Here is a 24,948-nt window from a genome sequence, read left to right on the forward strand (position 1 = left end):
TATGTTTTGACTAACCACCACTGATCGAGAACTTGAATATTCATCCTGTGAGTGTGACTTTTGAAGGCAACAACTCCAGTGACCTGGCAGGACATTGCAACACTGCTTCTTGTTTTTCCTTTTATTCCTGTGAATGATGGAAGTCTTCACAGCACTCAGTAATATTTACAGCTGTTACAGCTGTGGTCCTGATGGGCCAGTTTCTCTCTTCTTCTTTCTCAGACAATTCCCAATCCATCCTTGCCTCAAGCAAGTGTGTCATCCCAGAAGGGGGATCTGTGACTCACATTTCAGAGGCTGGTACCAATCCCCTTCTGACAGAAGGATGGGGGCTCATCCTCTCCCCTCCCTTAGATGCTGTATGAATTTCCTTTTTATTTTAATGAGTATTTATTTTATTCATCTAGGGAGCTTGAATGGCTTTTCAAATCACAGCCTTGTAAATAACGTAATTAAGGTGATTACAGAAGTGATATTTCTGCTTGTTTGTGTCAGAGATTCAATTATACCACTACATAACATTTTTCTGTTAAATAAGGTGAAATGTATTATTATCATTATTATTATTTTTAGCCTCTTTCCCTAACCAACAACGGTGTTTTATACCAGACTGAGTGAAACAGCTGACTCCTGTTTATCAAACCAGATATATTTACAAAGCATTTAATTTACAAATAGGTTGGACAAATACATATTCTATGGCAGATGTCATTTCAACATTGATGGGATTGTAAAAATATAATTTTATTTAAATATATGTTTATTCTGTGTCTAGTGGGAACATACTTGATGGGTTAATGTTTTCCAGTAAATGTTCTCCCATATTTCTTGAACTCTTCTACTGGTTTGGGGCATTTTTTCCTTTGATCAGTAAGAAGTTATCTGTACTCTTATATGTACTGACAAACAAAATTATAATTCTTCTTTATGGGTGTGAGACTATTTTTACTAAAGATAAAAAATCCATTTAAAAAACCTCATGTATTCTCAATATTTGCTTATTAGGTTATGCCCTAGCAATCTTTTAACATCTGTACATATCTATAATGTAAAAAATGTACCTTGCTTACTTTCCAGCATTTAACCATATTCTATGCTTATATGCATACCATATTAAAATATATCTCTTTATATATGTATATAAATCTTGCTCACTTAAAATTTCTTGGAAGTAGAACATGTGAATGATTTCTTTATTTCCTCAGAGATCTCAAAAAGTGGAAAAAAAGAACATCTGTTTAGGCTTGACTCTCTTTTGTTTGGTGCAAGTACATTTATTTTAAAATCAACAAGTAAGGTTTGTTTGCCCCAGAATATTTTTAATTGTTTTATCTGCTTTCAATTAAATTGAGGTAAATTTACAATTGAAACATTATTTCAAAATAGAAGTATTTCGTTGATGAAATGTCAAAGTCATGATTTTGACTTTTGGGGGCAGAGATAAATTAACAAATATAACACATTCACAATGTTTAGGACATAAGAATCTAGGGTTTTTTTTCAGGAACAGGTGTGGACTGAAAATCTTTTATTATACAGTAGGCCATTCTTGTAAGCATCTCTTGTAAGCCACTCTCCTATTGTTGATGGTCTTTTCAATTTTTTACGCACCTTCACCATGACAATAATGTACATTTCTGTGTTAGATTTATTATCTCAGACCATATGGAATGATTAACACAAGTTAGTTCAAGTGTCTGTTTCTTGGTTGACCATAAGCAAGTAAAGCAAAATTTTTATTTAAAACTTGAGCAACATAAAACCAAAGATTTGAGAACCGTGATGCTTTGCTTGAGGGTTTTGGAGTAACAGGATCAAGTGGCCGATAAAGCTGGTTTTGTCCTCAAAGCTATGATTAGGAATTATTCTTTGGTAAATAGCTGGTCTACCATACGCATATGTTGTCTTCCCTGATCTTGCAGACTGCCAAGTCCATGATAAAGACTACAGTTACTTGCATTACATGCCATTAGGAAAAGAAAGGAAGCACCTTCTGGTCTGTCCTGAACTCATTGTTGAATCCTCCTGGAGAATGCTTGTACAGAGTAATTAACGGTGGGCTGCCACAACTTTCTTATTTGTGGAGGGGTTTATGTTTCATTAGTCTAATGTGGCAGCTTCCATCTACAAGAGCTTTTAGCTGCCTGACTTTTTCACATACATGGAAGAGCTAGTTGGCTAGTGGTTCTGTACAAGGTATTGACATGCACGCTTTGGTGCTTTTTCTTAGTTCATGGCAAACTGTAAAGATACTCTCTGCATTCCTGCCAAGGTAATTCTTTCTGGAATAATTACAGAAAGGAATAAGAAAGACTTAGAAAGATGGAAGATGTCATTGGCAAAAGAATCACTGTGCTTTCCATAGCCTGGAAATTACTTGCTTCCCTCAGGATCCCAGATCTGTTTGGCATTTGCTGAAGGCCATTAAACAGCTTTTCTAGATTTCCTGAGACTTGATTTCCAGGCACTTGATAGCATTTATTATCTGTTTGACATGTGATGTATTCTGAAGGGATAACTTTCTGTATTTTGGCAAAGTGTGTAGCCAACTATTCACACACCACATAATATTTTGATATTAATTTATATTAGACAAGTAATTAATCACTGAATATTGATATCAGGAAATAGTTTTGTGGACAGTGAGACAAAAGTCTTTATTGTGCTTCTGGGTGTTTTCTTCCTGTAATAAATTCATGATGCCATACTGTTTACTCAGAGGGCTTTACACAAAATGTTATAAGTAGAAGAGTCAGTAAATATGTTGCTGTTTATTTCCTTTAATAAATCAAAAAGGGAACAACCAGTGCTATTGGCTGAAGCATATGCTTTTTGACCAGCATAAGGAAAAGTGGTTCATTTAAAGAATGGGGCTCATATATGTCAAGTTCAGGAGCTAAATGTCCATCAGTTGAGAACAGAAAAAATGTCTCTAAGCTTTTGCTGTTCTCTTCAAAGATTATTTGACATCTAGTGATCTTCAGCAAATGAGATGTAACTATGTTAGCCATATAGGGTGAGGGCATTTCTCATTTTAGGAAGAACACAAAGACAGCTACTTCTATAAATAGGATAGGTTCTTCCTCTGACAAAATAGCATTAAACATATCCCTCAAGGAAAAAATAATACCACTTTACATACTTCATAAAATAACATTTGGAAGGCAGCACTCCTGGAGTCTTGCCAGTTTTTATGCTTGCTATTGCCTTTAAAAGTTTTTCTGCTATTTTTCCAATCTGTTATTTCCTTGCTAGTTTCACATCTTTGGCAAACCTGCTACTTCCAGGTATCTGTAGTAACTACAGAGTTTAGCATGTCAGAGTTACAGAAGTTTTTACAATAGCTAGTAAATGGATCACATGGCTTGCTAAGGTGTGTAACTGTCTTTTGTTAGTAGCTGTTAACTGGTCAGAATAATGTGCTGCTCTCTGATGCCCTTTGATCTTTGAGCTAATATTTTACCACTTCTTTTGTAAAACAGATGTTTTCTATATGTTTGTATACTCAATTGCTGCTCTTTCTGTGGCCCATATTCAGCTTACTTTCCCATTAATTGTTATTTACATCTCTTCAAGCATGTGATTTATGAATTTCCTGAAACCTTGTTCTCTCTAGTGTTTGTTTAAATTTCATTCTTCAGCTATTCCTTTATCTTATCTTTCTAGTGAAAACCCATTTTACCAACTGACACCCTCCCCCTTTATTCTGCTAACACAAAGAATCAATTTTCTCATTTCTGGATTTTTGGATCCTTCCCAAATATCAGCTTACTTAAAATGGGCCATGATATGACAATTTAATGCAGCCAGGTTCTGCAGATGTTATTCACTTCATTAAAGAGTTAGAGATTAACATTAAATCTATTTTGGGATAAAAATGATAAGGCAGTGAATAAAACATGTAATCTCATTCCTTTGTGTACAGTCCTCTCTTGTAATTAGGGAGATACAACTGGTAAAGAAGAAAGGTTAATACTGCACCTGCTTCCTTAGCTATTGTTCATTAATCAGATTCTCCTGTTTAGGCTTCTGTATAAAACTGGAGGGCTTCAAAGTGTGATTTCTCCTTTTCCAAATAGTGATCATTGGGAGAGAAATCCTTTGAAGAGTTGTCACTGATATTACTGTTCTGTTATCGTGGGCATCCTGTGAGCCTTTTGTTCTTAGTAACCTCACAATGATGTGGTTTAGTAGCAGTAGATGTCTTCATCCTTCAGTTGACACATAAACTGAAGAAGTATATGTTTAGCAAATGTACCGTCTTCTTGTGCTTCAGCTCAGACCATAGACAGCTGCTGATCTTTATCACTTCTCACCATTTCTGAAGAGAAACAAAATAATACAACTAGAGCTGTTTTGCTTTTGATTTCACTTTCGGTTATGGGGCGTTTTTTTAACTTCTGCCAGTGTTTTTCTCTATAATTACACTGTTTAGTCCTTTGACATCCAGAGATGTCACTTTCAAGTGAAAAGCTATAGATAATAACTGCTTAGCTTATCAAAGAACTTGAAAGAAAAGCAGTTATTTCCTCATTTTATAGCATGAACCTTTCTTGGCAGACAGCTTATTTTTAATTTTAAACCTTACCCATATGGCTGAATGTGTCAATTTCTATTGATAATGTCATCAATTCTTGTCCTGTAGAATTTTCCTTATGTTCCTTTCAGTCTCCTTCCCCTTTCCTTTGTTTCCTCCAGTTTAAATGGAAGAGTAAAATCATGTAAGTAGCATATATCTGTCCCTGAAGAACTCTGCTGAAAACACAGGTCATTTCTTCTCATCCTAATCCCTGGCAGTGTGCTTCCTCCAGTTCCTGGGAGGTCTTCCTCCACCTGGGAGGCTTCTGATCAAGAGGACCTAGCTACAACCTTTTCATGGCTTCCCATGTTTCACAGAATCACAGAATGGCAGGGGTTGGAAGGGACCTCTGCAGATCATCTTGTCTAAACCCCCCTGCTTGAGCAGGGACACCCAGAGCAGGGGACACAGGAACGCGTCCAGGCAGGTTTTGAATGTCTCCAGGGAAGGAGACTCCACAACCTCCCTGGGCAGCCTGTTCCAGTGCTCTGGCACCCTCACAGGAAAGAGGTTTCTTCTCATGTTTAGGTGGAACTTCCTGTGTTCCAACTTGTGCCCATTGCCCCTTGCCCTGTTGTTGGGCACCACTGAAAAGAGTCTGGTCCCATCCTCTTGATTCCCTGCCTTTAGATATATATAAGCATTGATAGGATCCCCCATCACTCTTCTCTTGTCTAGGCTGAAATAACCCAAGTCTTTCAGCCTTTCCTCATAAGGAAGATGCTCCAGCCCCCTGATTATCTTGGTATCCAGCTCTCCTCTGGACTTGCTCAAGCAGTTCCACACCCTTCTTAAACTGGGTGGCCCAAAACTGGACACAGTACTCCAGATGTGGCCTCACTAGAGCAGAGTAGAGGCGGAGGATAACCTCTCTCAACCTGCTGGCCACACTGCTTTTAATGCACCCCAGGATACCGTTGCCCTTCTTGGCCACAAGGGCACATTGTTGGCTCGTGGTCAGCTTGGTGTCCACCAGCACTCCCAGGTCATTCTCAGCGGACCTGCTTTCCAGCAGGTCAACCCCCAATTTGTACTGGTGCATGGGGTTGTTCCTTCCCAGGTGCAGGACCTTGCACTTGCTCTTGTTGAATTTCATGAGGTTCCCCTGGGCCCAGCTCTCCAGCCTGTCCAGGTCTCGCTGGATGGCAGCACAGCCTGCTGGTGTATCAGCCACTCCTCCCAGCTTGGTATCATCAGCGAACTTGCTGAGGGTGCACTCTATCCCTTCGTCCAGGTCATTGATGAATATGTTGAACAGGACTGGACCCAGCCCAGACCCCTGGGGAACACCACTAGTGACAGGCCTCCATCCAGACTCTGTTCCATTGATTACAACCCTCTGAGTTCTGTTGCTGAACCAGTTCTCTATCAACCTCACTGTCCAGTTCTCTCCAGTCTTCTTTACTGACTCTTCCTATCTTTTTTTTGGTAATAACATTTTTTTAAGAGTTCTTGCTAAATAAACCAATTTCTGAACTATTTCTTCATAACATCAGTGTGTTACTGTCCAACTTCCAGTTCTTAATAACTCATGGTAATTCTCTTTGTCTTCAGGTTACTCTGCTCGTGTAATTAATCTCCTTGTTCAGCTCCTGTCTTCCTGCCCCCATCCCTATGGCTTGATCATCTGCTTAGATATCCCTCCTTTGGGATGTTTCTGTATATTAAGGAAATGACAGATTTACTGTGAGAGACTGGATGTTCTTTTGTTTCCCTTATTGGAGTTTTCTTTTTCTAAACCTACAGATTCATGGGATCTAGGTGACTGAGTTTAAGTGTCCTCATTTAAATTAGATGTGGCTTCTGCTGCATGTAACTATAATTTCCCCCATTCTTTTTTCTTTGTTGTAATTCTTTTTTCTTTCAGTGGAATAACTGAAATTTGTTCTTTTTAATTTTTTCTGTAGATTCTTCCTTGCTTTCTTCATAATTACATCTTTCTGTTGATGGTGATGCAGCACCATAATTAGGTTCAAGAGTCCCTTTTGAGACTCGAGCACAGGGAATGCTGTGCTGAGTGCTCTGACCAGTTTCATCTCTTCTGACGGGTTCAGATTTAACAACCATATGATCAAGTTTTCACATACCAGAGCAGGCTTCCTCCTTGAAAATTTTCAGGCGGTTCTTACTTCTACATTGAGTCTTCTCACATTATTTTCTGTATCAGCCATCTGAAGTGTCATCTCTCTCTTTCTCCCTGTCTTTCTTCTTTAAGGGTCTTTTCCAACCTCAGTGATTCTATGTTTCTATGCTGCTCTCCTCTCTGCATCTCTTTCCTTTCCAGCACACCTCTGTGACTGTGCAGCTCTGTCCCATTTCACCCTGTACACACCCTCTCCCTCTTCCCTCTCTTTCCTCTGGATCTTCCAGATGAGAAGCTTTCTTGGCAGATTTACGAGTGTCAAATAATTTATTGTGGCTTTAAACTCAGAGATCAATTGCCTGATGTCTACCTTGGTACTATGTTGATTTTATTCATCTTTGGCATCCCTGCCTGCTGTGGAGTCAAAGGCTTTCTTTTCCTGCATGCCTGAAGTAGTCACCCTAGAGATTTAAAATATATTTTTTCTTCTTTTTCAGCATTGTGCAGCCATATTTTCTGCAATGGTCTGCTTATTTTCTTGGGAAGAGATTAGTAGGCTGGAGGGGTAGGAAGAAAGGGGATCATGAGATTGACTTTTCATGTCTCAGGCTGTAGGCAGCCATCTCACACTACCCCCTTGGCCATGTGGATTCCTAACCTCCATGTGGTGGGTGGGTGGGGTTGTGTCACTGCCCTTTGGCTGTATAGTTCATCTTGTAGCTTTTATTAATTCAGTGAAATCCTTGAGGAACTGTGTTGTTCTTTGTAGTAGCCTCGTGAACATGTGGCTTAGCTGCTTGTTATTCTAATTGCTTAATCTACCAACAATTATAGAAAAGCCTTGTTAGAAAATTGACGGTTCTTATGTAGAGAATAGTGAGCATTTAGGACATGCCATTTTATGCCAGCTTGGGATAGCTAATATTGAAAATGTATAGAAACGCATACTTAGAGGTAAAAACATTTGCATAAGGTTACGTATCCACTCTTAACGCTCAGCCATGCCATTGACTGTAGCTGCCTGCACAATACTCTCTGCTCACCTGTGGAGTCCCCTGACTTTCTTCTGGCATCAGGAAAAGTGTGACAGATTGACTTTTTCATAGTTGGAGACTCAACTCTCCCAGCCCCTAGACGATCCATGGGGCCTTGTCACACAGAACTTGAGAAAGGGAAGCCTTATGTATTTAGCCTTCTGTTTGCTCACACACAGAGGCACACACAAGCCAGGGACATAGTAAATTGTTCAACATGCTGATTTTGCAAAGGAGAGGGAAATTATTTTACTGATTAAATATTCATGATATGCTAATATATTACAGCAGTAGGTTTATAAATACATGGATGTATTGCTGACTGGTAGGAGGCTTTGTAGAGGAAACCATTCTCTTCCTTGTGCCATGATCTGACATCTCCATACATCTAGACCATGTTTGCAATGATATCTGGGGAAAAATTTGCTTTAATTAGTTAAATAATACAACAATGCATTTTATTTTAATCTTTCTTTCAAACTGAAATACCCAGAAAATTAACAGTCCTGTAGGTTTACTTTATAAATCTGTATATGTTTTACCAGAATACTTAGACACTCAGGACAACTGGGGTGGTTGTAAATGAGCCGGCATAGTAAAAACTCTTCTTTCTTCATAGTATATGTATAGGTTTCACGTATTTTTCTTTATCATGTGAGGTTGCCTTTTTCAATTTATTCCCTTTGTATCTCACACAGCTGCCTAACTCCTTGTAGGCACGTACGCTCTCAGCCCTCCCCCAGACATCTGTTCTGCTTCTCAGTATCAGGTGCCAGAGTTTGAGCTTGTTGGGAGGAGGGGCAGAGATAAAATCCTTCAAAAAAATTAGATGGTAGTGATATTTTTAACAATATTTATGGTGGAATTTCATTTTTAACCTCTGTTTTTAAAAAGAACCCAAAAGGTGTTAGCTAAAAATACAGATTTTTTTTTCAGGTTTTATCTGGAAAAGGTCAGGCTTGGGTGGGGGTTGTTTTGTTTTCTGGGAAAAGGCTTTCCTCCAAAATTTTTCCCAAAGTGAGCATACTGCTGCAGCATCACAGCAGTAAAAGACCATGGCAGCTGTAAAACTGTATCTTGTATGGGATTTTTTTCCCCACACGGGAATACATTTCATTAGAAACATAGCTGTACCTGCATCACTAAATTTTGGTCCATGGAAGGTCTTAAATACGTAGCAGCAAAAACAACAGGAGTGGCTTGGCCACTTGCAGGCTCAGGCTGAAGCAAGAAGCATCAGCCATCAGAGGAGTGACTTTCTGGGATGGTCTTCAGACAACATGCAGAGGGCAACATGTGTAATAAAGGGAAATGACAGCAGATTTAAGCCAGATAAAGCAGAACACTCTTTTCCCACACTAGTAATTAATCTGTGAGACCAGAACTTTTGGAGACCACATGTATTGATTCAAGAAGGGATTAGACAAATTCATGGAGGAGTGGTCCACCAATGGCTATGGTCTGGATGCAGCCTCCCAGAAGACCCTGAATCGCTGACTCCATGGGATGGCTCCGTATGTGTTTCTTGTGCTCTTTCTTTAAGCATTGCGGTTGACTTCTCTCTCACATAACATGCTCTATAAGATGGGCTTTACTTTGGTCTAGTGTGTTAGTGCTTAGTGGCTCTTAAGATGGAGCTTAATCAGTTACTGAAACAATCTGTGTGATGCTACCTGCAGTGTTTTCAGGGGAATGATCTTGTAGGTCCCTCCAGTAGTTTGGTCCCATGCCTGAGCAGTGTGCACAAGGGGACAATAACCTGCCACCCTGGTGAGACACTGCTGTATGTCCCTAGGGATGCTCATTAGCCAGCACTCAAGCTAGCCAAATTTTTAGGAAGCTCCAAGATGCAAAGCTAATAGGGTTGTGATTAATAAAAAGTGGTTTCTGAGGGGCATGATTTCTGTTTAAGGGTTTTATGCTCTGTAAGACTGGCCTGAAATGGACAAAAACAAATAAGGGGTCTCTAAGCCTTTTCTACCATGGAATTTGCCTGCCTTCGGTAATATTCCTTCCTGCCCTCATTTTTTTTTTTGTTCTGATAAATGTCCTTGCATTAATAAATTCATAATGCATCTTGTTTATCCCTTCAAAGCCGGCCCTTGCAGCTTTCATTAACATTTTAGGATATTTATGGCTTTGTAAATGACTGAAAATCTGCAATTTGTCAGTAGGAATTAAGAAAAATCTTCTTTCTACTTAGGGCTAAAGCTCAGCTTTGGCCTTTGAGGGACTGAGGCACCTCTGGGCCTGGTAGACAGAGACAAAGTCAGACAGTGCCCAGATTTACAGCAGCAAGTGGCTCTTAGTTACTCAGATGTCTTTGATAATGTGTCATCCACTGTTGCTGGCAGGGATCAGTGTTTAGGCTCAGAATTAATTCCTCTCAAGCTGGAGAGAAAACAAAAATATCTCTTCTGCAAGACCAAAAAGAAAAAAAAAAAGAGAAAGAGGTAGTGACAGGCAGAGAAATTAAAACAGCACCATGCACGTGCAGATATATATTGCATATACACACATACATACACACATTGCATATACAGAGAGAAGATGCCGTTCAGAAGAAAACATTGCATTTCACTCTGTTGTGCTCTGTACTTTTCAGCTTTGAAATACAGGAAGTTAAAAGAATTTTTACTGTTACAAAAGGGAGTTTATCTTGTAATTGGTGAAGGGCTAAAGAGTTAGTCGGGGAGGGATAATAATCAAAGGAGCCTTTTCAGCACTAAACTGTAGTCCAGAAAATCAAAGGGAGGAATGTTAATTGGTTTGTACAACATGATATTCTCAGTTCAGAGTAGCTTCAGCCTCTCAATGGTACTTTTTCTCTCTTTCTGTCTTCATAGGTTGATTAAGTGAATAGAGAAAAAAAAAAAGAAAAAACGAAGCTGCTTTCAAGTATTGAAGATACAAGGCCAGGATGAACACGAAGGACACAAAAGTGACTGAAGGAGGTCTCAATGTCACGCTTACCATACGCCTTCTCATGCATGGCAAGGTGAAGCATTTACTGTTGCCACAGCAGTTGCCTGTGTATTGAACAAGTGTGTGCGGTTACCATCAGAGCCTGACAGTGGCATTGACAGAGGGTCTGCTCCTCCTCCTCTGACTTGAGTCAAAAGCACCATTGCCATGACCGAAAAATCACCCCCTGCCTTTCAAGGCATCCTACTTAAGTTTGCACTGCAGCCTGAGTTCACTGGAACAAACCCTGCCTGTACCGAATCCATTCTGAGCAGATCCAGTGGCAAAAAAAAAGTTATTTCCTTGATAGTTAGCCAAATTAGACAGACCCTTGCATAAGGCTGACCAGCATGTGGCTCGCCTTTCTTATCATTTGCTGGATTTTGCAGGGTTTTTTCTAAGATACCAGAACATTGACTTGTGTGAAACGATTGCTGCAGAATTAGGCACAGAATGTCTGTTTCTGTTGAATGCAAATGGGATAGTTCTTCTTTATTCTGATGTAGCATCTTATTAGAGCAAACCCCCTGATATACCAAGCATTTGTCCAGGTCCCCTGCGGGTTTGTTTTGGAAGGATGACTGTCATTTAGTTTCTGTCCAGCGCAGCTCTTTAAGCATGCAGATAAGTGTGAAATCTGTGCCATAGACAAAGAGCCAATTCAGTATTGTCAGACTTAACAGTCTGATAGCTGTTTATTTCACGTTGCCACATCACAAAATGGGCTTTTAATTAAAAAACACATTTCATAGGTTTGTTTGTCTTATTTGCATCAGGCAACACCAGGCATTTTTAGGCCTAATGAATGAATGAAGATGGTTTTGGCTCCTTCTTAACACAGGACAGTGAAAAAAAATTTTTTTTTTGAGATCAAACTTGTATATCTAAATCTAAAAAGTATTTTTACTCCTAGAATTTAATCTAATAACTAAAAATACACTTACATTTTAAAACAGTGCATGCTTTCAACCTATGGCATGAACATACATATGGCATACCTATGGCACAAATAAGAGACTAAGGTATTTCCCTCTGTATTTTACTTATGTAGCTGCCAAGAGGTATGAGGAGGTACAGTTTAAGCTTGCAAATTAAAAAACTCCAAGTTAGGTTATGTCAGATCAAATGATGTATTTTCTCAGAAAAGATCCAACCATTTTGTTTGATTTCTCCCCCTGAAATATTCAGCTTCAGGCAGGCATCTGGTGTGCAAAATCTGCATCTTATATAGAGATCTGTCAAACAAATTTAATAACAGTCTCTCTTACCAAACCCACCTAAAATCTGTGCGCATGTCTGCACTCAAAATTAGGTCTTAGGGGTTGATTCTACTGGATTCTGGTCCCAGTCCAGAAAAGCATTTGAACACACCCTTATCCTGGTGGGTATAAGTAGCCTTTCTGGTTTCAGTCAAATTCCCATGTGCTTAGATGTGCTTTTGCTCTGCTTCTTTCAGAGTGAGGCCATTAAAGCAAAAATCAAACATTTGTCATTTTCAGGACATTTTAGTTAAACTGTGGGCTAGGGTTTTTTGAAACAAAAGATACAGGAATCAGAGAAGAAACTAGAAAAAGCTAATTTTCAGTGTTAAACATGAATGATTGTGTGTGGAGCCACTTTTAACAGTAATGGATGTTATGTGTCCGATCTTCAACATATATGTAGCCCCAAGGGTCTAAATTAAACCCATAAAAGCTACAAGGTTCAAATTTTAAGTGGGAGTGTACCATGCATCCTCAGTTAACAAGGCACGATGGGTATACTGTTAACTCCACTATGCTCTAATCATGTATCCTATTGTGCCTAAGTATTGCAAAGAGTACATTAAATCAGAATTTATTTTGGTGATAAAAGTCAGACCGTTACGGTTTCTTTGATGTAATTTCTGTGATTTAGAAATGCTAATATAGAGGAGTGAAGGACGTCTGAGTCAATATGAACTCAGTGTGAGAAGGTCACTCTGAAAGCTGTATGCGCCTCTGAAAAAGAAGAAGAAACATGTTTCTAGGCTCTTCCTTAAGATTTGTTGTGGTAATGACATTGGTGGAAATTGCTGATTTGTAATTAGTACTTTTAGACAAAACAATTAACTGAAGCAGAGCTTGGGCTGTAAATAACTGGTCATAACTTGAAAGAGAAGAGGGGAATTAAAAGGTTTTTAAAAATAACAGTAGCAAACTGGATACCGTTAGATAATTTTAAATTAAGATAATTTTAAAGTTATTTATTTATTAGTGTGTTTCATGGAAATACAGGTGTCTATCCCACTAACCTTAATTCTGTCTCTAAACCTCTATTACCAGCGTAACTTTGCACAGGGAAGGTCTATGTGCTTTGTGATATTTGCATTCATTTTGATGGAATGTCCATAGCTTGTGCTACTATGCTTAGTTATCTCAGCTGTACATCCTGCAGACAGGAAATTTTTGGTGTTTACTTTTCATGTGATTTATATAGGAGCTTTAAGTCAAGGATGGACATCTTAATTATGCAATTAAGCTGAATTCTGTACCTGCTGACAGAAAAATCAGGATTTCTATGAAGGGACAGACCTGTGTGAGAGGGTAGGGAATAAAAACACATCTTTAACAACAACAAACAAAGTAAGTAGCAAAAATCAAAGGCAATATTTGTGTCTGGTGAAAGGAAAACAGATGGTAACAGTCCTGAGCTCCACGAGAACCCAGCACCAGTAGGTGCTACCCCACAGGTAGGACACCTCTAATCACCTGCTTTGCCGTGTCTTGCTTTGGAGAGAGGAATGGCTGCAGGTTCAGCTGACCTCCTGCAGGGCTTTTGTAGCCTCCTACCAAAGAGGTTGGGACGGCCACTTGGAGGACCAGCAAAACCACTCCTCCACAGAGTAGCAAGGCTTGGGAGCAGCTGCCTGGCAACAAGGCAAGGCACAGCCGTAATTTTTTCAGGGAAGAAAATGTGATGTTAAGGGAGGGCAACAATATTTTTTTCTGTGGAAGCAGCAAAAAATATTGTGTGGGCCCAGCAGAAAGCTAGTCCCTGCAAGGTATAAAAGGTTAACCTCAGGGTAAAATTTCTAGGGTCTGATATGAAAGGTGTCCTCCTGAGCCAGGACTTCAGAGGGTGATGGTGTAAAATGAAAGGCCTAATTTTAATCTTGGACCACGTTACATCATAAAAAAGTTATGCAAGTATGACAGCCCTGAAGAGAAACCAGGAGCGATACAAAGTATTTCTCATACTTCCTTGCAATGAATTAGAGGGCAGGTGTTAGGAAGTACACTACAAGGGCAGTGGTCAGCTATTCTTCACATCCACAGAGAAGGAAGTGTCTCTGTTTACAGGGAGTTTTAAAAGCAAAATTAGGGAATATTTCTTATGCTGGATGTGTGAGGAGGGGAGGAGGCTGCCTGGGAATTTCATAGCATCCATCAGTGAAGGTTTTTAAGGATAAGTTTGAATCATAGAATCGTAAAATGTCCTGAGTTGGAAGGGACCCACAAGGATCATCAAGTCCAACTCCTGTCCCTGCACAGGACAACCCCAAAATTCACACCATGCCTCTGAGGGTGTTGTCCAAATGCTTCTTGAATAATGTCAGGCTTGGTGCCGTGACTGCCTCCCTGGGGAGCCTGTTCCAGTGCTCCGCCACCCTCTGGGGGAAGACCGTTTTCCTAATATCCAGCCTAAACCTCCCCTGGCACATCTTCCTGCCATTCCCTCGGGTCCTGTCACTGGTCACCAGAGGGAAGAGATCAGTGCCTGCCCCTCCTCCTCCCCTTGTGAGGAAGCTACAGACCACAATGAGGTCTCCCCTCAGTCTCCCCTTCTCCAGGCTGAACAAACCCCGTGACTTTAGCTGCTCCTCATAGTTTCCCCTCTAAACCCTTCACCAACTTCATGGCCCTTCTCTGGACACTCTCTAGTAGCTTTATATCCTTAATGTACTGTGGCGCCCAACACTGCCCACAGCACTCGAGGTGAGGCCGCACCAGAGCAGAGCAGGACAATCCCCCCCCTCGACCGGCTGCAATGCAGGGCTTGATGCACGCCAGGACATCGTTGGCCCTCTTGGCTGCCAGGGCACACTGTCGGCTCGTGTTCAACTTGCCAGAACCAGAACCCCCAGGTCCCTCTCCGCCGGGCTGCTCTCCAGCCTCTCGTTCCCCAGTCTGTATGTAAATCCAGGGGGGTTGTGTCCCAGGTGCAAAATCCAGCACTAGCCCTTGTTAAACTTCATATGGTTGATGTTAGACATAAATTAATATATCCGATAAAGCTGCCAGGGCCCTGCAGCCTCTGCTGCCCAGGACCTTTTTGAGTGGGTTACCTGAATGTTGCTCTGGAGAGGGCAGTAACTGAAGAGTATTTTGAAGCATGTGCAAGAGTTGGATATATAGAGTATATTAAATAATGCAGAGATGCATTTTCATATTTTATTAATGAGAAAGATGAACCACATTAAGGCATAAAGCTATTTCATGCATTTCAGTAGAGAAGAACAGGGAATACAGGCTTGGGCTGTTTGCATTGCCCTACTTCTGTATTTTCCATCTAATCCCTGCTGTTTCTTGAAGTAAAATAAGTAAAGTCACTGCACAGGGCAGAGATAGAATGGGTAAAGATATTGTATTACCTTTGTCTGCTTTAAAAGTAAAGTTTCTAGGCAGGATTGGAATATTGCAGTGATTGCAGGATTTCTGCTTCCAGCAAAGGCAAAAATGGCAGTATTTACCCAGGTCAGATCAACACTTTTGAAGGGCTTATGGAACACAAATTGAGTGTGTGTGCGCTCGTGGGTAAACAGTTCCCGGCTATCAGAACCCTCTGTAAGGAGAGGCAGAGCTTAGGCTCCAAAAGAAATAAGCCTTTCACTTTTTCTGACTTTTTCAGTTTTTGTCAAAATCAAACTTCTTTTGGTTGTCTGCATGTTATAGGGTTTTTGATGGAGCTCAATGTTTCTTTTTTATCATTCCTTGCTCACCTTTTGCTGAATTTTTTTATCCCCATGACTTGCGGCTGGTGGTTTTTTGGTTTTTTTTGCTTACTGCCGCAGGTAATGAGGTTGGAAGGTAGTGGAAAATCATAGCCTTGCCCACACATCTCTGCCAACAGACCTTAGCACTTGACATTTGCAGTGCTCTTGTTCTAGTTTTGGTCAGTTCATGCCCAGAAAGAAATAACTCTTGTAAAAGCACCTACTTTGACTATACTGGGTAATGATTATGTAATTTTGGACTGGTTTGGATTTGTACACTGCCAGCATACACAGGCTGATTAAGACCCTAGAGACTCACCACTAAAGGTTAATTTTAAATATGGATGGTACAGAGACTGTGCAGGTAAAAAGATGTTAAATTTCAGGAAAGCAGCTTAAGGGAGATTTAAAAGTTGGGTCCGTGAGGTGGAACAGGAGAAAGTGTTCATATATGCCAGCATGGCAAGGGCAGCAGGGTCACAAAGCCACTTTGGTCTCCATCTTATAGTGGTGGCACAGGAGGCTCTGCTTCCTCCCTCCAGTACAAACCCGCAGAAGGGAAAATGCATCATTTCCAAATGCACTGTGTGAAGGTGTGCATCGCTGAAACCATATTAGGTGCAGTGAAGTCTGCAAGAAACGGAAGTAGAATATATTAAATATTGAGTACGAGGAGTCTTTTAGAGAAAGGGGAAGGAGTTCAGAAATAGAAAACAAAATGGATTCATAAAGTCAGATGGTTAAGAAGAAGAAGGAAATGATTTACAGGTAGAATGAAGGAGGGAAGGGAAAGCTGACAGGGAAGTAGGACTCTTGCCAAATACTGAGAGGTGTAAATTGGACAGTTGAGGCAAATAACTGGAGAAGGTAATTTAGAAGATACATGTTCAGTGAGAGAATGAAATCTGGAAAGCATAAAAGGCTGAAAGGCATCAGATGTGGCAGTGTCTAGAGAGTGGCACATTTGGGATATGCTGGGTTGGAGAGAAAACGTATTGCAGCAAAAGCGTATGCAATTTTGGATGTATACCATTGGTGCATCGTGGGGCAAAGAGACGGTAATTACCTTACTGTTCTTCTGGCAAAATCACACCTGCGGTTCTGTGCTCAGCAGCAGGCACCACCTGTGTGAGTGATGTTGAAGACTGAGCAGAGGGGGAATTCACAGAAAAATAACAAAGTTTTAGGAGGCTAAGGAGACTGTGTCTAGCTTTCTTCAGACATTCTCATAAATACCTGGAGAGAATAAATACGAGTGTAATGGAGTGTCGTTATTTTGAATGATACAAGTGCTTGTGGCTGGAACTAATGGGATTTAAAATATTTTTGAAAATAAATCCTAATAAGGGAATCCTGAGAGAAATTCCTGATACTGGGATTTTTGTGAGGTTCTGGAAGTCTCCTAAGCAGATTTTAAACGTGTTTGGGGAAGAGCAGCACATGTGCTATGTAGAATGTATAATCTGCACTGATGGAGGAAAGATATGATGACTGAGTAGAGCTTTTCCTTCCCTGATACCATTTGCTCAATGATATGTTTCTCATAGTTTCAGCAGTAGTGAACTAGAAAAACGTACCTGCAGTCAAATGTTCAGGTTTGAACAAAACCCAATGAGTGCTTTGATTTTTAGGCACTAAACTATCAGTACTTACAGCTTAATTTTAGATGCCCTGAGGAACTCGATCTCCCAATGGTTTCAGCAGGATCAGTGAGTGCCTCGTGGCACTGGAAGGACTGGTTACAGCAGACTTGCATCCAGCTTCAGTGGTGACTTTCAGACATCTTGGTGATTGTTTTATAATGTTCTATATAGAATTTTTTACAAGAAAAAGAAAAAAATTTAGACTCATTGAGGTGATTGCTCACACTTAACAGCTCAGATATAGACAGAATAAAACCATGGAGAAAATAGCTGTTTTCATCAGTATAGTAATATAGTTTTGGCATCAGGGATTTCTTTTAGTGGCCACTTTTTTTGTGCCTGCTTAATTGCTCCCTGAAAGATTGTAAAGCAAGCACAGAAATAATTTTTCCCCATTTCGAAGGTAATAGCCTTCTCCTTCCCCATTTTTTTCTTTTGTTTTTTACTTATTAAAATAAGCATACAACAAAGTAGCTTTAAGAATCACCTTTTCAGTAACTTAATCCAAGCTGTAAAATGCCAACCAAGCTAATGTTTGTTCTGTTCTTTCTAGTTTCCATGAACACTGTCAGGGTATTATGAGGATTGACTGTCCTGCCTATTGCTATTATAGGTCTTGTTTTGTTTGTTTGCATTGCTGTGGTACCTAAGAGCTCTACTCATGGAACAAAACTCTGTGTGCAAATACACAACACAAGATGGATCTCCTTTTAGTGTGTTTGTAGTAACAGATGAGAGTTTCTCACTAGCCTAAAAAATCAACAGAAAAGGCAGGAGTGTTTTCTCCCAGCCCCTGGGTACTCTATGTCCCCAAAATCAATATCCATAGCCAAATTTTCCCACTTCTGTCAAACAGAATCTCCTCATTAGTCCACGGCTGTAATGAACGGAGATTGCAGAAGGCACACACCCTACTCAGTGCTGCTGATTCAGCATAACAGGTGGAGGGACAAGTGGAGGGACAGAACTGGGTTTGGGGATTGTTTTTTGGGGGGAAGGCTGGAAGGTTTGGTGTGGAATTGAATGTAAATTGCTTACCCATCTGCTATTACAAAGCAAATGAGAAATGCGCATTGGCACAGCTGGCCAAAAAAATGGTAGATGGACCTGCAGAAGATTCATAACACTTGCACCTCCATCAGAAATAACATAATTTGAAGGTTTCCTCATATACTACCACATCTGTTAGCATGACATCTGTCTCAGTAAGGCCTTGAATGGCAGTGTCTTACTAATAGGGCTGTTAGCATCAGACAGTGGCTACTAAAGCATCACCTAGGACCATGAGATCTTACGTGTCAGTGATGCTAATCCCACATAGTCCCAGAACATAAATCAGACTCTGTTTATCTGAGGCAGCCGTTTGTTCCCTGAGGTAGACATGTTGCATCATCTTTTCCAAAACTAAGACTTTTTTTCCGGCCTTTGAAAAATGCTGATGCCCCCCACGCTTCATACAAACACATTGTTCAGAACATCTTCATGGAACATGTTCCTGGGGTCTTCCATGCAAGCATCTTAATGAACTGAAACAAGCATTGGCACTTCTATCCTCAGAACAAGGCGAAGAGAGAGTTGGGTTATGTTATGCCTCTTTATGGATGGAAGAAAGACAGCTGGTGCTGGTCTAGAAAACTATCAGTGCAAATGCTGGTCCCTGTTGCCACGATCCCTCCTTGCCTCATGATGGATGTGCTTTCCCACTGTGGAACACTTTTTCTTTGCTTTCAGTGCTTTTCTAGTGGGCTTTTTTGTTTGTAGAGTCCGTTCCTACTGGTTCTACCTTTTCCTTGCTCATAGAAGGCAGGTAGATATATGCAATCAAAACATTGCCTGAATTAATTGCAGGCTTTAGGATGCTCTGCTTTATCAGATGCTTTGGAGTTAAAGTATATATTCTTACGTTATTTCTTAAACGTATTTTCCTTCTAGACATGGCTTTCTCTCAGGGCTCCTGTGAGGTTAGTGTTCCATTCGCCCTGTAGTGCTGATAATAGAAGCTGCATGCCCCACGGTAATAGAGCAAGACCTGTGCTTTTAGATAGTCTTGGAATAGCTAGCTGTTTTGTTTTGATTTCTTGGGCCACAGTATTTAGTAAACTAGCCCCACACTTAGAAAAATTATGGAATTTCACATACTACATTTACAGATCAAAGGTTAATCTTTATACCAAGGCTTGTTACCATTTGTTAAGCCTCTTGTTTTCTTAATGTGAATAATTTATTTCTCTTGCTATTCAAAAGGCACCCCAGATAATTGATTAGGAAATAGCTTTCTCCTACAGCCTATTTTATATCTTTGTTTAGTCATTCGCACCATGAAGAGCCCTGCAAAAGCCTTACTCATCGACATCCCTGCTGCCACCTTTTGTTCTGCTGGTGCTGCCTTGCCCTCAGATGATGCAAAAACTGCAGAAATAGCTTTCTGCTTTGTGATGGGCCCATTTCTCCCCAAGTATTCATTAAGAGTAAAACTCACCCCATTCGTGTGAATAAGATGTACTAAAAATATTATATGCCGCGTTTCAGCATGAAAGCAAGCATCCCGTTTTTACCATTGCCTTTCCTCAAGTTATCTGCAACTGGGTGGGTGGCTAGCAATATACTTTATCGATACTGAGCAGTCTTCCAGTGCTTGTTGGTGAGGTTCACCTCTTGCTGTTTTATCAGTTTTATTAGAAACAGTGTACTGAAGAGAATCATAGACATAAATCAACTCAGCCTGCCCCCCCCCAGGCTAAAGAATTCTTCTCAGGCTATTTGAAATGAGCATGTACATTTCAAATTTCCTGGGGTTTTCCAAAGTGGCACTGTTGGAGGCCAAGCATGAGACTGTCCTGCTTGGGATGCTGCCACCTGGAGATATACCCTTTCAAAGGCATTACCTGGGCTGGGTACTCTGCACAATCTGAAACTCGGGGCTCTTTGATGAATCTCAAGATAGGCACCCCAAATTGCTGTCGTTTCTCAAAGGAATGTTCATATCTATCTCTTTGGTGCCTCCCATTGATCCAGCACGGTTGCTGTGGCATATCTGCTTCTGGCAGGTAGATGTTTATACGCGGAGGCCAAGGAGTATGGGTAGTACTTTTAGCTATGGCATTGGTCTGCCGGGTTGCCTTGGACCTGTCTTTCTCCCTCTGAGCTTTAGTTCCCCCATTTATAACCTTTTTTTTTTTGTGCACTGCCTTTCAGTCAGCTGTTGAAATGTGATTATATGAAACCTAGTAATTGTTGTCATATAACTTATTTTCCCGCTGTGTTTATGTGCAGAGGGTTAGTCAATAAATCAGTCTGAAACTGATCATAAATACTTACCTTTAGCTCATATTCTTCAGCATGGGAAAACAGCATATACTTCAGGAGTTATTAGTATATTCAAGTAGGCAATTATTTGCTAGGACAGCTAAGTCAGCCTCCTGTCTGACCTGCACTGAGTCTGAATTTGACACCAATTTTAGGATTCCTCTCACCAAACTTCAGGTATGTCAGTGTCAGTCTAGGCTGCTTCTGCTGCACATGGAGAGAGACAGAATCCTCAGGAGTACACTTCTTCCCTCCTCTTTTAGGACAAAACGTCCTCCATTATCTCTCTCCCTGGACTGCAGTGGAGGGATGGATGGCTTACACTAGACTCCCAACTTCTAATGAACTGATGGAGGTGACAGATGTCCCATCCCTTCAGTCTTATGCAGTTAACTACAGCACAGTTTGGTGTCTGGCAGATTTAGAAACATGTTCTGAAGAAGAAAAATCTCTCAAAGTAACCTTGGCTAGAAATATTGATGAAACTTGAATGTCATAAAAATGATGTTAGGTATGTCAGTAAGCACTAAACATAATTTAGGGTGATAAGGGAATCTATATGAAACAAATATTGGACTGTACAAAGAAACATTAAAGGTTTGATGAAGTAGCATTGGTAGTTTGGAGAATGAGGTGTAAGGAATCTTCTGATGTAATCTGTGGCTGACATAGTTTTCTTATCATAACTAAAGACATAGTCTGTTGTCACCAATACTTACAGGAGCTTTCCTAGAAACAGCTAAGGCTCAAAAAAAGTCTGAAGTGACCTGTTTAGAACCATTCTAGATTTTTTTTTAGTGATTTGTATGGATCAAAAAATCTGGAAAATTTAGGAATATCCATGTAAAATTAATGTTTCTTGCTCCCCCTGCGTCCTTCCCTCACATTTCCTAGCAGAATCCCAGCTCCCGGTGCAGGGGAAGAGGTGGCTTTTGCTTGGATGTTTTGAAACTGCCTCTTTATAGAATAAGCTTTAAATGCACCCTTTGAGGAGGGGAAGGTTTTAAGTACTCTATAGCATTACAGTGACATTTGCTAGCATGTTCCAAGGAACAGTCTCATTGAAATACTTTTTCTCAGTGGGATTGACACTGTTCATTCACTCAGTTCTTCGGCAGCTTGTACTCTCTGGTAATAACAAGTTGATGATCAGTCAAGTGGAATTTCTATTCCCTGAAATCAATAACAAAACTCCCACAGACTTCAGTGGAATAAGTAGCTTGAGAATCCTAATATTTTATGCTCTAGTCTGCTTGTTTAAATACTCCCAGTTTGAAATGGACCATCCTTTTTACTAGGGCTACGAACAGTATATTGCTTTTCTGTTTCCAAAGCAAAAGTATTTTTTCCTGTTTCCAGGGAAGATATCTTTGTACTTATTAGCCATGACCCGTCAATATGTTTCTGAAAGAACAGTATCTGTCATTAAGCCCCAGGATGATCAAATGGACCGGGACAGACTTCATACTAAGTGTATACTGGCAGGGCCTTGCAGTTTCAAGACCAGGCCTACAGCTTCTAACAAAACTTCAGATGTACAAAGCTGAAATTATACCATGGACTGAAATATGATTGCTTGCCCATAGCAACTGAAACACAATATGCTCACCCATAGCAAAAGGTCTTTCTACCTCCTAGGATTCTGTTTTACAAAATAAATTCTTTCTGAAAGCTGAGACTGAGAGGAATGGAAAATTTTCAAGGTAAAACTGCTGAATGTGCTGAGGGGGCAGATAGGAACTACTAGTCATGAGGGGTTCCCAAGGCCTATCATCACTGAGAATTTTATTCCCTGTATTGTTTAATCCCATTCAACAGTTACAGGCAGGTTGGCAGAGCTACAATGATAATATAAAAAAAAAGTAAGATCTTAAAAATTTTGTGGAATGGGTGTCCCAAATTTGTGTCAATCCTAACAAAAATCTAAACCTTATTAAAGAGCCTACACAGCATGCTGGTACGGCTGTCTCAGCCACAGGAAAAGGTGTGACCTAAACCCACATAGTAAGAGACACAGGATAATTTGGTCACGAGACACAAAACTGCAGCAAGTCCACTTCGTTCAATCCTCTTCTCACAGTGCTGCTTCCTTGCGTTGTATGTGCAGATGTACAGACATCTCACCGTCCTAGATGGTCACAGGAAACAAGAACAGTCGCACAGCTGTGTGACATGTAAAGGTCTACTGTACCTCACCCAGTAGAACTGTAAGTTTGCAAAGCAGATACTTCTGGAAGATCTGCAATGCCTGTCTGGACAATATCTGTTCTCTGGTCAGCATGTACAAGAGAGCAGAATCCCATCGTGGAAGAGAAGTAAGAAAGGAAATTAAAAAATGGAAATGGGAAACAGAAAAAGTAAAGTTTGAAAATAAACCTGAGAAGGGGCCTCACTGGGTTGAGGAACTTTGTGGCTAGTTAGGCACTGAATTCAATAGGTATAAGGCCTTGACAAACCCATGGAGGTTGGAAGGGATCCCCAAAGGTCTCCAGTCTGACCTCCTGAATCAAACAGATCCCATTGGAGCAGGTTGCTCAGGGCCTTGCCTAGGCTGGGTTTGGAAACCTTCAAGGATGGAGACCTCACAGCTCCTCTGGGTGCCTGTTCCAATGTCCATCCATCCCCATGGCAAAAAAACTTTTCCTCATATTGAGTAGGAATTTGATGTTGCAACTTGCTTTCTTTATTATATACCTCAGTAAGATCCCCCCAAGCCTTCTCTTCCTAAGGGTGAACGCATTTCTCTCAGCTTCTCCTCATGTGTTCTGTGCTCCAGTCCCCTGACCATCTTGTTGGCCCTGCATTGGATTCACTTCAGTGTGTCCTTGTCTGTCTTGTACTAGGAGCCCAAATCAGGACACAATCCTCCAGGCGTGGTCTCATAAACACAAGGAGAAGGCAAGAATCATTTGCCCTCGTCTGCTGGCTACACTCTTGCTAATACAGCCCAACATTTGATTGATGAGGGATGCATTGCTGATGCACTCATGTACTCATGTTGGATTTGCGCATTGGGACCCTCAGGACTTCTTCTGCAAAGCCAGTTTGTATGTAGCAAGTTTTTGCCCAGCTTGTCCTGCTGCATGGACTTGTTCCATCCCAGACATGGGACTTTTCATTTGACTTTGTTGTGCTCCCTGAAGGTTCTCTCATCCTATTTCTTCAGTTGGTCTAGGTGACTCCAAATAGCAGCCTTGTCCAGCAGTGTATTGACTGGTCTGGTGTTATCTGCAGACTTGCAGAGTACAAAGGAACCTTATGCCAGAGTTCTTCACTGAGATAGGTCTTCTCACTGAAAAGTCTTTACATCTTGTAAGCAGGATGTGAGGAGTTGCAAGCACAAACAGCTTCATATTATGAGCTTATAAAGAACATTCTGGTGAGAAATAGCTCTCTCAAGGTCACTGCAAGTAGTCCTCTACTCCAGGGTGAAGTCACTACTGCTTTACGATGAGTCCATCACAGGATAGAGCAATGGAGGACAATTTCTTAAATCTTACTCTTTGGGCTGTGTTTCAGGATAGGTCAGGCTGGATTAGACTGGGGGAGGGAGAAGAAACTGTATATCATATGTCTGGGACAGATCAGCCATGTGAGACAATCTTTAACTGTTGAAGTAGATTTCACAATCTAAGTATAGGAGAGGAGTTTGTTTTCCCTTAGCTGGTCTTTTCTCCATCAGATGATTTCCAGTCTGATGTCACACCTGCCTGATTTGTGTAATGTGTCCAGATTATTGATTTTAGAGTTGTTACCTTCATTTTTGCTACCTGTTGGTTTTATGCACCAAATTTTTAACCCTTGGGACATTGCCAGAATCACCAAATTGTTCCTCTGTTGTATGTTCACAATGGCATTTCTTAGTATTTTCTGTCTCTTTGTGGAAGGTTGCGGGAGCCCAGTAGCAATTCCCAAATCCCTAAAAAGTGATTAGCAGTTATTGTTCTGTAAGTGCTTAATAGGGAGATTAAGACAGGCCACCAGGTGTTTATGCAGTAACACTCGCTAGCATGGAAATTCAGCTCAAGCTAATACATGGTGTAAAGAGGGTAAACACCTGCCCTCAGAGAGATCAACAATTATTTTGATGCTTGTGTTATATCCCATTTTCTCTAGCAGGTCATGCAGTTCTATTATTTTTGAACTTTCCATTGCCTGATAGGGGTTTAATCTGTGTTTATAGTAGAAGGATTGATCTGTAACCGCAAGATCAGCTTCTGTTAAAGGCGTTTTTCTTGCACAATCAGTAAGTTGCAAAGCTGCATTTTTAGTCCGCCTTTTTGTATCTAACATGGCATATTTGTGTACAGCAACAATGGAAGGTGGCTGTGCTTCACATTGCAGGTTTGAAATAAGTGGTAGTGAAATAGCTTAGGAGCAGAGCA

General features: G+C 40.6%; 1 protein-coding gene across 12 annotated transcripts in view; it reads left to right on the forward strand.

The window, feature by feature from the left end:
- Nucleotides 1-24,948, forward strand: part of LOC142053177 (poly(rC)-binding protein 3-like) — a 429,523-nt gene that overhangs the window by 352,968 nt on the left and 51,607 nt on the right. For all 12 annotated transcript variants that reach the window (XM_075084443.1, XM_075084436.1, XM_075084442.1 and 9 more), the window contains one exon: nt 10,543-10,694. In XM_075084443.1, the coding sequence (XP_074940544.1) occupies nt 10,617-10,694 (78 nt within the window). In that variant the 5' untranslated portion in view covers nt 10,543-10,616. The remainder of the gene's footprint in view (nt 1-10,542; nt 10,695-24,948) is intronic.

This window comes from Phalacrocorax aristotelis, chromosome 2 (genome assembly GCF_949628215.1).
Source record: "Phalacrocorax aristotelis chromosome 2, bGulAri2.1, whole genome shotgun sequence".
Taxonomy (NCBI): Eukaryota; Metazoa; Chordata; class Aves; order Suliformes; family Phalacrocoracidae; genus Phalacrocorax; species Phalacrocorax aristotelis.